This window comes from Notamacropus eugenii, chromosome 4, assembly GCF_028372415.1.
Source record: "Notamacropus eugenii isolate mMacEug1 chromosome 4, mMacEug1.pri_v2, whole genome shotgun sequence".
In the NCBI taxonomy this organism is placed as follows: domain Eukaryota; kingdom Metazoa; phylum Chordata; class Mammalia; order Diprotodontia; family Macropodidae; genus Notamacropus; species Notamacropus eugenii.
Window position 1 is genome coordinate 171,728,521 of NC_092875.1, and position 14,832 is coordinate 171,743,352.

Genomic DNA, 14,832 nt, shown 5'->3' on the forward strand with positions numbered 1-14,832 from the left:
CTCATTTACCTAATTTATATTTAATGATTCCAGTGTAGATTTTTAACATACCTTAATTACAATATTTCTGTAGAGATTGTCAAATTGAAATAATTCTTATCTTTGAAATAAAAAACATTTGTGCTGTCTTCATGTCTATTTCATTCAGAAACTAATATTTTTCTTTAAGGTAAAAAGGAATTTTTACTAAAAATTTTCTAAAATCACAGGCTATGTCAGAAGCATTTTTACTTTTAACTGTCACCATTTATGATTGAAGATGAAATATGATGGAGATGATATAATTAAGCTAATCAAATTGTACTTTTCTTTTTCTTCTCTAACATAATAATAACATAATTCATGATATATAAGATAGAATAGCTTTTAAGATGTATTTTATCTTCATATTTCTATTTAAGAAAAAATAATTACTAGTTACTGCAGATAAAAGTGGAACTAAATATGAAATGAATGGATAATCTCAAAACTATTAAAGTTTTAAATACATTTTGCCCCTCAAAAAAATCTACTTCAGTTTTTTGTCCCAGAAGTAAAAATGCACTTAAATATGCAAAAGCTTTGTTTTAATGTAGATCATAGAGATTTAGAACTGAAAAATACCTTAAGGATCATTTATTCCAATCCTCTCATTTCACAAATGAAGAAACTAAGACCAAAAGAAGTTATATGCCCAGTCACATAGGACATAAGTAGCAGAGCCAATATTCAAACATAGGCCTTTGGATTCCTAGTCCATTGCTCAATCCACTGTATTAGACACTTAGCTGATCAGCAAAACCTAAAGCTCAATGAAACCAGTTAGAAGTCTTTCACTAACTAACCCCGAAATAGAGCTATTCATGTTATCCTGAATTTTGAGGGTTGGAACTGTCAGGCATGCCTTCATGGAAGAGATGTGACTTAAACTGAGTCTTAGGACACAGAAAAGAAAATTATAAGGTAATTTCCTTGAAGGCAGGAACTGCTCATTTTTGTCTATATATTCCTAGCACCTGGCCTTGCGCATTGTAGGTTCTTAATATGTATCTGTTGAATTGATTTGCAACCTGTTTTGGCAAATTGAGGTAACAATGTATGTGTAATAAAAGCTAACATTTTTCTCGGTGTTTAAGGTTTGCAAAACACTTGACACATCGTATTTGATTCTCACAACAATTTTGCAGTTAGTGCTCTCATTATCCCCATTTTTCAGATAAGGAACCTGTGACTGGAAGGTTAGATGATTTACCAGCTGGACAGAACTACTCAGGTATCTGAGGTGGAATTCAAACTCAAGTCTTCCTTCACTACAAGTCCAGAACTCACTCTGTTATGCCAAGTTGCACCAAGTGTGCAACAATAACAAAATAGAATTATACTTTTTCTACTCTCCCCCACATTGTTAGTGACAAGGATTCCTCTTCTTTGGAATAATGTATATTATTGCCTAGCACGTAAAGTGTTTGACTCAGTCTTTTATTGCCCCTCTTTATTCTCTTACTTGTCCTGTTCTTCTAACTCCTTGTTTTATCAGATTCCTTCACTCTTTTCATTCCCCCCATCTTCTTAAGTCAGGAATGATAGCTCACATCTATGTAGCACCACTGGTTTACAAGGCATTTTAATCACAGTAAACCTTGAGGTAAATTGGACAAGTATATCGATTTTACAAATTAAGAAACTGAGGCCCCAAGAGGTCATAGTTACAGAGTAAACGTGCATTGGAGCCATGCCATGAAAACATGTGATTTTCTGTCCATGGCTCTTCCTACATCTTGCTGCCTTCCCAGCAATGTAAGTGCAACCACAATTCCAGAGCCAATAGTATGGGACTCTCTCCTTATTGGTAGAGATCAGTGCTGGCCTCCATGAGGGGCAAGGCAGAGTTTTCAAGAACCTGGAAAGAGAGAGCTCTTTGCTGTATTCTTCAAGTGCTATCCAATCTCTCTGGCACTTCTGGCTTCCTGCTTTGAGACACTGGTTGGCATCTTCCATCTTCTCTGTCAAAGACTATTGAAAGAACACTGAAAGTTCTCCTCTCTCCTTCTCTGAACAACTCTGCCCTGCCCTCATGTTTCCTCATCTGAGAGTCCCCCTACCAATTAAATTACAAGTCCATTTCATTTTCCTATATAATAGTAAAGAACAGTCTGGGGCAGTGCAGAGGTGTCAGGCTTGTGACCAGGAACCCTGAAACCCCAATGTAGCCTGAACCAAATTAAAATGTATTAATAAATAAAAATACGATGAAACCAATAACATTAATTTCTGTTTCTCTAAAACTGCATCTGCAGGAATCCATTTTGATTTAAGTTTGATACTGTGCCCCAGAAAAACCTGAGTTTAAGACCTGCTACTGGCACATAGTGGTTCTATGACTCAGGTTCTCTTAGAAAAAAACAAACATATATGTAGTAAAATTCACTCTGTATAAAACAGTTTGCGTTTTATAAAACTCATATCCCAGCAACCCTCTGAGGTGTATAGTATAATTCACAATATAGTGTATAGTATCATTTATATAGATATGTGTGTGTGTGTGTATATATACACACAAATGTACTATCTATCTATAGTGTGTGTATATATCTGTAAACACATACACACATTTATAATAGTATCATTTATAGCAAAAATGAGCTTTGGAGGTGTTAGGAGTCTTCCAAGGTCTCACAGCTAGCGTGACTTCTTTCACCATTATCATATTCCATTTATATATACCTCATAAATAATAGGCATTTGGTAAATGTTTATTAAATTAAATTGAATTAAATTCTGTTTATCAGTGTGTGTATATGTAAATATTTTATATATATATGTACACATATATATATATATATATATATATATATATATATATATATATATATATAAAAACATTTTCTTATCATCCCTATTAAATTGTTAGTTAGCTAAGGGCAAGGAAGCATGCTGTTACATGCCTCTCTTCTCCAGCATCTCATTTGTGCATTGTGCCAGAAGGAGGGAGTCTAGGAAGTAAAAAATTCAGCATGAGTAAAGGCCTCAGCAAGAGTGACCATGACATGTACAGCAGACAGTAAGGAGATGGGTGATGTATATTGGGTGTGTTATCAGGAAATCATGTTAGATATTATAGGACCAGATTACAGTAGGTCTTGAAATTGACTGCCTTGATGCGATCGTAAGTAAATAGGAAGGTAGTTGATAGCTCTTATTGTTGTTGCTGTTATTGTGTTTGTCCTACATTGACAAAGAAGATCATGCCATCAGAAATCATCAGAAAGACGATCATCAGAAATGATGACATGACTTGCACTTGACTTTGTTTTGAGTGAGGTAGGGCTTATAGAATAATACAAGGACATGATCCTCCATGATATAAAATGTACCCTATGTATCACCAATTTTCCTAATAAACCATTAAATAAATTCTTTTAATTTGATAACATACTTAGAACTTTTTGAAACTATTAACAATTTCTTCCTATGTTTTCTCCTGGGATAATGGTTTTACATAACTTTTATCACGTGCTAGAAAAAGGACATGGCACAAGAGCACTGAACTTAACATCACAGGACCTGAATTCAGATTCAGGCTGAGCTGCCTCTCTGATTTTGGGCGTATCACTTAACCTCTTTGGGTGTCAGTCTCCCATCTGAAAAATGAGATGGGGGTGGTGGTGATAATTAGATTAGTTGGTCCCTGAATTCCCTTCCAGCTCAAGATATATGGACCTTCCTTTCTCAGGCTTTAGAAGGGTGTTCCCTGATTCTGATGTACCAGAATTTAATGACCTATCTCTGTTTCTGCATTTAACAACTAGTGGTTTGTCAACATTAATAATAAATAAGATGTTCTTGATTCTACTAGTCATTAACATTGTGCAAACCTGCCTGATATAGTGGAAAGAACACTGAATTTGGAGTCAGAAGATCCAAGTTTAAAATCCTATCTTTAATTATCTGCAGGACCTTCAGCAAAGCATTTAATGGCTTAATTCCATGATCTTGGTATTTTCTCTGAGCTTTGGTTTCTTCTCTAAAACTAGGAATTCTTATATATATACTACCTGCCTGATAGGTTCAAGGGAAGCACGTTGCAGATTATAAAGTGCCTTATAGTGTGAAATGCTATCATTCACAATATTACCCCTATTAATATTATTATTGTTGTAATAACTCTAATTTATTTAGCCCTTTAAGGTTTGCAAAGTACTTTACATATGTTAACTCATTCAACTACACATTGTATACTAATGTTCCACACTTGTATTCAAGTAGAGACTTCACCTCCATCAATATAAACAGGATCCAGATTCATTAATTTGCTAATTATTTTTCCCTACTGTGCATATTAGTTTTTGTTTTGCACAGATAACAAAAAAAAATTTGTGTATCTTTCCTAAGTAGCCATTTTGTTATTATAAATTTTATTTTAAGAGCTTTTTTAGGAACCAACTAACTTGACCCCCAAATTTTTTTATTTGATATTATAGAATATTTTAATTGCAGAGAACAGCACAGAGTCAACACCATCCTTCTATACCTTTTGCATCTGACATATTAATAATTAATATTTATGGTGAATACCATGAGGCATAGCGAGATCCCAAAATGTCTTCTGATTTTTTTAAAAAAAAGATAACTGTATTCCAGATAGCTTTAGCATTTAGTGTGGGGTACTATATTATCTATATTATAGTTAGTTTAACCTTGACAGACCAATTACATGATATATTTATGGTCAGCCATAGAATATTTAACCAGAACAGTAGATACCCTGAACTTTGTGACTAAATAGAAATATATTGTATCCTGAGACTATTTGAAAGTAACTCTCTATATTTCACTTTTGAGAGACCATCAGATTATAAGGTCCCTTTACTGAATTATTCAGTCATTGAGAATATTGAATTAACATAGTAGTCAATAAAAATTTACCTAAAAAGCACCTGCCATGTGCTAGACATGGTACTAAATGCTGATATTACAAAGCAAGGTAAATGACAGTCCACTTGAGGAGCTCCAATTTCATTCCTTCAGTTTCTTTTAATATGTCATTGTCATATTCAAGAAATATTATTGGCAACTAATGGCATCAGAAGGAAATTCATATTATTGTGCTTTAAAAAGTGTCTTAATTTTAAAATGAAGTATGTAACTGAAACTGATAAAGTTGACTGAATACTCACCAGACTTTTTGACTGTAGCCTCTTATATATTACATCTTTAGTATTTATTCTTCCTTTCTTTATCTATACAACTAGTAAGATGTTCTTAATACAATTCATAGTTAAAACTAAAGTTATTATAATTCTTTAAGCTGCTTAAACATGCTCGTAGTGAACTTTAAAAGTAATGTCTCTTAGAAAAGTGCTATTTTAATAACATAAGTTGATTATAAAGTACATTAAAGCTTGTGATTTAATATCATTGCTCTCTCGTTTTTCCAAATAGAAGACAAATCCTAAGTATTTTCTCCCCATTTATGTATTTATAGGTTAGCATGGCTTCATTGAAAGAGTTAGACCAAAGGCTATTTGAAAATTATATTGAATTGAAAGCAGATCCTATTGTTGGCTCCTTAGAACCTGGAATTTATGCAGGCTATTTTGATTGGAAAGACTGCTTGACTCCAACAGGTAAACAGTTTTAAATTATAAATATTTTAAAGGAAATAGAGCCCAAATATCATTAGTTGATATTAGATAAAGTTTGAGAAAGCACTATATGGTTAAATCACTCTCCATTTTATTCAAACTTTTCTCAGGTTTGCTATTTGGTTTTAGATGTTAAGAAGCAAAAACAAGGTTTGGGATTTGGTGAATTCTTTTGGTATTTTTAATGGCTTGTAAATTGTCCTAAAATACTCTAAAATGATTGGAGTATCATTTAATAATTGATTATCTCAATTATACTGTTTACAATTCTTCTTCATTGTTTATGTATGATGGGTAGATTGTAAGTGACAGCTTTGTTTAATGAATTCATGACAGCCACCATTATTTCTAAAAATCTGGTCACTTCTACATAAGACCTCATTGTTGATGATGAGAAGGTAAAAGTTAGAAAAATGCGTGAGAGTACAATTACTACTCGTAATTTAGCAAAGAGTAATCTAGCAAAGAAAATTAAACCACCAAAGAATGAATGATATGGTAACAGGAATGTCTTCTTGACATCAAATAGTCACTTCAGTTGTCCTTCAGCATGTTTTAAAATAATGAATTTCTTTTGCTTGGTAGAAGTTGTTTGTTTCTTTAAGTGAACTTTTTGATTTGTCAGATACCAAGGTACCTGTTAATTATTTTAATGTAAAAAGGAAGTGCATACAAAATTCTAATCAGTGATAAAATATTCACATCAAAATGTCTTCCTGGCTCTGTGTGTGTGTGTGTGTGTGTGTGTATTTTTGCTGTTTTCATTTGGTTTTTTGATTGATCATTTAAAAAGGTACTAAGGTAGGCATTGTATTATGTGCTTGGGAAGATACAAGGATGATGTGAAACTCCTTCCCTCACAGAACTTAAAAGTTTGGCAAGGAAGATAAGTTTAATCAAAGTTATAATGTAATTAAGTTAATTTTTAAAAGTACAAATGCTGTTCTTTTACTTTCATCATAAATAGCAATAATGAAATCCCAATCTAAAGATATCAAAATGACTAAGAATATTATAATCAGTCTTTACTTATCTCAAATTATGACTGAAGGTCCCAGCTCCTATCTACGTGATGTGTCTTCATTCTGCCTTTCTATCTATGTCTCCTTTCCTACATATTCCTATACTCAAGCAAATGGAATTACTTACTGATCTCCTAAAAAAAAAACCATTGCTTTCCTTCCTCCAGATCTTTTCTCATGCTCTGTCCTCACTTCAGAAATACCCTCTGCCATCCCATTTCTGCCTTATCAAGGCCATGTTCAAAGACTCTCTTTTCTTCTAAAGTAGTGAGGTAGTACAGTAGAGTGCGACATCCAAAGTCAGGAAGACTTGAGTTCAAATTCAGCTTCAAACAGATACTAGCTATATGACTCTGGTGAGTCATATAATCTCTCTGCCTCAATTTTCTCAGCTGTAAAATGGAGATGATAATAGCACCTGCCTCCCTTCTCTACATTCCCATAGAACTTTTTCTATACCACAGTTATGACAATTATCACATAGTATCTTGTAGTCACATGTTTGTGTGTGTGTGTATCCATATGTATGTATGTGTGTATATGTATATCATTGCCCCTCCTAGATTGTTAGCTCCTGAGAGCAAAGACTGCATCTTATTTAGCTTTTTCTCTGCTGTACCTTATATATAATAAGTGCTCCACAAGTGTTTGATGAATATTCATAAATTTTTATTCATGAGTGAATGAATGAATGGATTTTTTGGACAGGCTATCACCCTGCCATTTAGGTAGGGCCATGCTACTATCTTCTAACAGATGAGCTTTTTTAACTTTAAAGACCTCTAGATGAGATTCCATAGCTTCCTATTCTAAGGAAGGAAAGAAATAAGCATCTATTAAATCTGCTATATGACAGACACTGTGCTAAATGCTTTACAGACACCTCATTTGAACCTTACCCATTTTACTATTGAGGAAACTGGGGCAAATAGATATTTAAGTGACTTGTCCATAGTATCATGGCTGTTAAGTGTCTGAAACCAGATTTGAACTCAGGTCTTCATGACTCAGTCCACCAGAGCTACATCCAGTGGGCCACCTACCTGCCTCTATACCATGTAGCTGCTACCCACAGAATAACAATTCCTTCATAAAAGGTAAATTAGTTGAAATGATGAAGATGAGGTATAACTAGATTCCAGTAATCTGTTCTTATCATTGTTAGATTTAAAACAAACTAAATGCCACTGTAGCCTTTGAATGGTTCTGTGTGTCCCAAATTTATTTTAACAAACAGCCCTCTCCTATGTGCCAGGCAAGAAGAAATATGGTGAAATAGAGGACGAGCCTTGTGGTCAAATGGATGGGGTTCAGGTCTTGCTGTAGATGAACTTAGGCAAGTCAACAAGCAGCTTTGTGTGCCAGGCAGTGTACTAAGCGCTGGGGATACAAAGGAAGACGAGAAACAGACCCTGATCTCAAGGAGTTCACAGTCCAATGGAGGAGACCACATGAGTATGGAAACAAGATAAACTGGGGAGTATTAACAAAGGGTACGCAGCCTCTCAGTACCTTATGCAACTCGGACATTCAAATGTAGGAATGTAGGAATGGGTGATCTTAACTAATAAAAGGAGTTTACACACTGAAAGTTCCCTCACACTGATGAAAATTATCAGTGGCCTAGAGCTACTACATTAGAAACTTTTAAATTATTTTTTCAGTGACAGCAACAACATTTGCCAACTTTCTAAGTTGTTTCCACCGTTGTGAACTGTTTAATTCTGCTTTTTTTTTCCTGGCTGTACCTTTGCTATTCCATATTGAACTTTGAGTAATCTTGTGCAGTCACATAATTTTTTTTTAATGGCTGACATTAAGGCTTAGTTTAAGACATAAGGGTAGACAATAAATATTTATCAAGTGCCTGCCATGTGTCAGGCTCTTTGCTAAGCACCAGGGATACAAAAGGAGGGAAATGGTAGTCCCTGCCTTCAGGGACCTTACAGCCTAATGGGGAAAACGACCTGCAAACAATTATATGCACAGCGAGATGTGTGTAAAGATAAATAGAAAGGCACTAGAATTAAGAGGGGTTGGGAAGGGCTTCCTGTGAAAGGTGAGATTTTATTGGAAACTAAGTCAAATGGTAGTATTGAAGAGGGGCAGTATTGCAGACATGGAGGACAGTCAGAGAAAATGCCCAGAGCCAGGAGATGGAGTGTATTGTTTATGCAACAGGCAAGAGGCCAGCATCACTGGATCTAAGAGCAAATGGCAAAGGAAGGCTGGAAAGGTAGAAGGGGGCTAGGTTATGAGGGATTTTGTATGCCAACCAGAATGTTTTGTATTTGATCCTGGAGGCAATTGGGAAGCATTGGAGTTTATTGGGGAGGGGGGTGCTTAGGAAGCCATGACATGATCAGACCTGCACTTCAGGAAAATCACCTTGGTGACTCACTGAAGGATGGATAGGCAAGGCGATAAACTTGAAGCAGGCAGACCCACCAGTAGGCAGTTACAGTAATCCGGGTGTAAGGTAATAGGAGCCCCCTACTAGAGTCTTAGCGGTGTCCAAGAAGAGAGGGAGGAGGTATATTGGAGAAATGTTGGAGAGGTGAAATTGACAGACCTTAGCAACAGATTGGCTGTGGGAGAGTTAGAGCAAGTGAAGATTCCAGGATGATACCCTAGGTTGTTGGCCTGAGCGACTAGGGAGGATAGTGTTGTACTCTACAGTAATAGGGAAGTTAGGAAACGGGGATTAATTTTGAAAATATAATTCTACTTATACTTATTAAGATATTTTCAGCCAACTTGGATGTCTTTAGAGGTTACTTTTTAAAAAGTACACATTTTAAAATGCAAATTATTTAGGTTACTGATTAAGCAGAACAGTGGTTGGCAGTGAACTTAGTGTGCTGTCCTGTTTATACAATTCATAAAAAATCCAGTTGATTAATTTCATGATTCATGAAGAAGTATCCGTTAAAGCCATAGCTGTATTTTTAAAAACCTGACAGATGTTAAACTACTGTCAGCTCTTTATTTGTGTTTGTATCAGTACAGATTATTCTGGTTAGAATTGAGTCATATAACTGACTATTCTTACTTTTGATTTTAATTTTACCCATAGTTGCTGAAATTTCATTTTATTTAAAAGCTCCAGGTATTATCACTCTTGCATAGTACATTATGGCTACTTTAAGTATTCTATTGGTCTCCAAAAGAATATACATAAGAATGTGCCTATTTAATGTCAAGATTAAAACTTACGCTTTTTGTTTTAGTAATCATAATTTTAATTAATAACCATAGTTGTATCAATCCAAATGTTTTGTCAATTCTAGTTTCTACAAGCCTGCTAGAAATGAGATTTATCTGTTCAAAGAAATTTTATTTTGCCTGTTTTGAAAACAAAAGTATTTTTTTAAAAATACATCAGTTCCAATGCATGGCACAGATAGTGAGAATTTAGTTTTAACCTTAGGTATGCGTTATACAGAACTCAATTTGGGTGTCAGAATGGTAACATGTTTTAACAACTATAGGAACTAAAATTTTAATGATATAGGAAACATTCAGAATAATTTAATAATAATATTTCTAAGTTACTGATTTGTCAGAAAGAAAATCATCACTAAATATTTTAGTGCTTACAGCTACCTTTCAGAGTCTACCTTTCAGGGACTGGCAATGACTTAGACCTATAGGAACTTTTTTTAAATTCTGATTTTAGGAATTTCATGTAGCCACATCCCTTGGTTCATTTGTCTAAAATAACTAAATGCAGCAATTGAGTTTTTTTAAAAAGTTGATTTCACATATCAAATCCCTAAATCAACAATTATTGGACATTTCATACATGGAAGACACTATTGTAGACGCAGTGTGGAATTCAGAGCTGTGCAGTCTAGTATAAGAGATAAGATAGTTCTTGACAGATATCTGTAGTAGAGTACCAAATAAATGCTTTACAAGTATAGAGTACTTTTTGTAGGAATAGAGAAGAGGGAAATATCAGCAACCTGTAAAAAATGATGTCAGAGATTTGACCTCAGCATGCCCCAAACAACAATTTTTTGGATTTGTCATTACAAAAGGAATAAGATCAAAAGTGTGGCCTGCCTGCCAGAAAAATTGACAAAGGAAATCATAGTGCTGCTGTACTGTGTGCTGGTCAGACCACATATGGAGTAGTGCATTCAGTTCTAGAGGAAGAAGGAAGATTCAGAATCTTAGATTCTCTGAATTGAAAGGATTCTCAGCGACCAGCTGGTCCAGGTTGCTTCTGAACAAAAATCCTTTCGGCAGCAGGCACAAAAATATATACAGCCAACCTGAAGACTTCCAGTGAGTAGACATTCACTACCTTCAGAGGTAACCTCTTCCACTTTTGATGCTAATAGTTAGGAAGTGTTTCCTTAAATTAATACTAAATTAGTCTCTTTCTAACATTGACTCATTATTTTTAGTCCTATCCCCTGGGGCCAAGCACAAGAAATCCAATACGTCTAACAGTACTTGAAAGTAGATATTATGTCCCCCAAGTTTTCTCCTTACCAGGTATAACAGTAAGCACCCTAACATACATAGGGGGGCCTGCTATCATAGGTTCTTAGATCTCCATTCATAAAAGGAAAACAACTTTCAAGGAGTCAGCAATTACTTTGATCAAGCACATGTATCGTTCCTTTAATCAAGCACGTATATCATTCACCTAGTTCAGGGGAGTCAGCACCCTGAACTTCAAAGAAAATGCAGAGAAATCAAAGATCAATAGACATGGCTTCCTCTGCCTGAATTCAACAGACAGGTCTGACTGTCTGACCATAGTTACCAGAGAGGGAAGCATCAACATATGGGTTTTCAAAACTGGGGGGGCTCCTTGAGCGGCATCCCAGAGTCCTCATCTGGCCAAACAAACACTTCCATTCAGTAAGCCCCAAAGTAAGACCTCAACTCAGAGTGTTTATACCCTTTCCAGAGCCAGAGAGCATCACAACCCTTGAGAACCAGTGCCTCATTAACAAAAGATTTGGGCCTTCCCATAAATCTTCCCTAATCCAACTCCTCTTAATGGGCAGACCCATTAATGGGTGAGGAAAATCTTTAATCACATTAAAATAATTAACAATACAAATACACATACTGTTTCTAGTTGAAGAAACTCTTATTTCCATACTTTGCTCCTTGTAAAGACTCTTGATTGATAAAGGCAAGATTCAGTCAGAAGCACTTGATTATACTAAAACAAAAACAAAAGATCCTATTTTGCTTGCCATCACACCAGGCCAAACACTTCCATTGTTTCAAAAGATCTTCGTATAGAATAATCTTCAGACCCTTCAACATATTGGCTGCCATTCTCCTGACTTATCCCTCCTAAAATGTGGGAGAATTCTGTGAGAACTGAACATAATATTCCAGATGCACTCTGCCAAGAATATAGTAGGATTATCATCCCCCTATCCTCAGAGACTCTTAGGCTCTCAATGATCATTTTTTGGCTGCCATCTCACATTGTTGACTCATTGAGCATGCAGTCCACTGATACAACCAGATCTTTATCAAACAGTTTGTCATTACCCACACCAACCCCCCACCTTATAGTTATGAACTTAATAGTTTAAATATAAATGAGACTCTCTGTTAAACATCCCTTATTCCCTGTTAAATGTCATCTTACTGAGATTCTGTTCAGTGTTGGAGGTTGTCAGGATCTTTTTGAATCCTGTCATCTAATATATCTATTTAACCAGTTCCAAAATGCACCTGATTATACTGTTTAATCCGCCTCTCCATTTTTTCCATAAGAATAACTAAGAGACTGTCTAGCGAGTGCTTTGCTAATATCTAGCTAATATAGGTCTATAGTATTCCCCTTATCAGTTTAGTAAACCTGTCAAAAAATTAAATTAGGTTAATCTTGCATGACCTATTCCTGATGAAATCATGTTGGCTATTTGTGGTCACTGTTTCATTTTTTGTTGTTCCCTTTACAAATACACATGCCAGGAATTGAGGTCAGACTGAGTAACTGACTTCTACGTTGCAAATTCTGTCTCTTTAGGATTCTGTGATTCTCTGATTTTCATACTAGATAAGGTAGAGAAGGAAGATATCATAGAGGAGGTGGTATTGAAGTTTCACAGTTTTGATATGTTCTAGGCAGAAAGTTGTAGAATAAGAAAATTGTAATCAATCAGGAAGAATTTGTTTCATGCCTATTTTATGCTAGATACTGCTTTAGGGATGCAAATACAAAATCAGAACAGATCATGCTCTCAAGGAGCTATTCTCCTGTCGGATTGCAGTGTTAGTTAGTAGTACATATTAGCTAGAGAACTGAATGTATGTTGAATAATGGGGTAGTTAGGTGGCATGGTGGATAGAGTGCTAGTCCTGGAGATAGGAAGACTCATTTTCCTGAGTTCAATCTGGTCTCGGACACTTACTAGCTATGTGACCATGGGCAGGTCACTTAACTTTGTTTGTCTCAGTTTCCCTCATCTGTAAAATGAACTGGAGAAAGAAATGGTAAAGAAATCCAGCAGCTCTGCCAAGAAAACCTCAAATGGTACCATGAAGAGTCAGATATGACTGAAATGACTAAACAACAACAACAATGGAAAATAAAGCCAAAATAATAGATTGGGTCCAAATTTTAGTATGCCATGCTAAATTAAGGAGCATGAACTTTTCATTTGGCAACAGGGAGCTGTTGAAGGTTTTTGAACAAGAGAATAATATGAAGCGAAGCTTTGAGTAAATTTGTCAGCCAGTGGTTTGGCTTAGAGAGAATCTACTGCATTGAAGGTTATTGTAGCCTCTTATTGTAGTTCAGGTATGAGGTAATAGACTAAAGTAAAATGGTACCTGTGGGTATAGAAAAGAAGAGGTGGAGTACGTACTTTTAAAAATGAATTGGCATATTATTGATTTGTATTTAATTGTATATATTTTTATATTTCAGTCAACCTTACTTTAAAAAATTTTTCTTTTTTTTTTGTTATACCCACAATTTTGCAAAGAACTATAACTGAGGTTACTTGAATAAAACTTAAACTTGTAAAAAAAACTTTTGTTTTCCACAAGAAGGAGTGAGTCTTTTATATTTGCTTAGAAATTAAAAGGAACACAAGCAGTTATTCATTCGCTTCCCTATATAGATGACAGGAAGCAAAGTACTGCTATAGAAATTTTCCCTCATTTAATTTTTAAGATAAATTGAATAGCTGTCAGCAAAAATAATCACATAAACAATGGACAAAAATCTCACCCCAAACTCTTAATTTTTAATGAGGCAAAAAAACACCAAATTAACAAATTGCAAACAAAGAAAATACTTTTGTCCCATGTCTTGTGCAGGCTTCCAAAATTGTGCCACTTTTTCTCTGCTTTCCTATTTTTTTCCTCTTCTTTTTCTTTTCCTTCATTTCATTTTTTAAAGTCTCACCTCATTTTTCTTATTTAAGTTTTTGTCTTTGATAGAAATATGAAGAAATTGAATGCATATGAGATTGAAATTGCACATTACACAAGGTGACACCCCCACATAATTATAGTCATTACTGAGTTTGACAGTTTTTCTTAATGCTTAAACTTCCTGATAAGCTTGAGAACACATATTGTGAGAAATGTTGCTGTCTGCTGAACATGTATTGTTTTTACTTCTCTACCAATCAAAAAATTAAGTCCATGTACTATAATACCCCACACTGGTAAACTTATTTAAATTCCAAATATTTGTTTCTTAAGTTGACTTTCAGGTTTGGTTAACATATTGAGACATACTTTTATCGACATTATAATCTTTCTAACCTGTTTTATATCCTGCACATTTATACCTTCTTCAAAATAGTGCATTAGAAGAATGGGAAACATAGTCAAAATTATATTTTTTCCATTCTATGTGGCATTTTCTAACTCAGCTTTGAAAGCTGCAATTAAAATATAGGGCTCATCATTATCCTTAAAAACTGTAGAGAGTACTTTTTACATGATACATTGTGTTGAAAAGACCTGTACAGAAAGAATTATAATCACTACTTTCAAGAAGATTACAGTCCAAAATAGACAAGATCAATGTAGACATACATACAGGTATAGGAAATAAGGCAGTCGAATAAAAACATTAAGTTAATATATGAATTCATAAGAGTACATGTTTATATTGCATGAAGATGAAGGGAATAATGTATTTATTTGCCTTTTCATATGATAAATCTTTACGTACTATGTAT

At 34.7% G+C, this 14,832-nt stretch overlaps 1 protein-coding gene across 8 annotated transcripts in view; it reads left to right on the forward strand.

Moving 5' to 3' along the window:
• EXOC2 (exocyst complex component 2) overlaps positions 1–14,832 on the forward strand; it is a 250,636-nt gene that overhangs the window by 183,642 nt on the left and 52,162 nt on the right. For all 8 annotated transcript variants that reach the window (XR_011965863.1, XR_011965864.1, XM_072603658.1 and 5 more), the window contains one exon: positions 5,465–5,606. Coding sequence is in view for 6 of the 8 variants with exons in the window: in XM_072603658.1 (XP_072459759.1) it covers positions 5,465–5,606 (142 nt within the window). In the remaining 2 variants the exon portion in view is untranslated. The remainder of the gene's footprint in view (positions 1–5,464; positions 5,607–14,832) is intronic.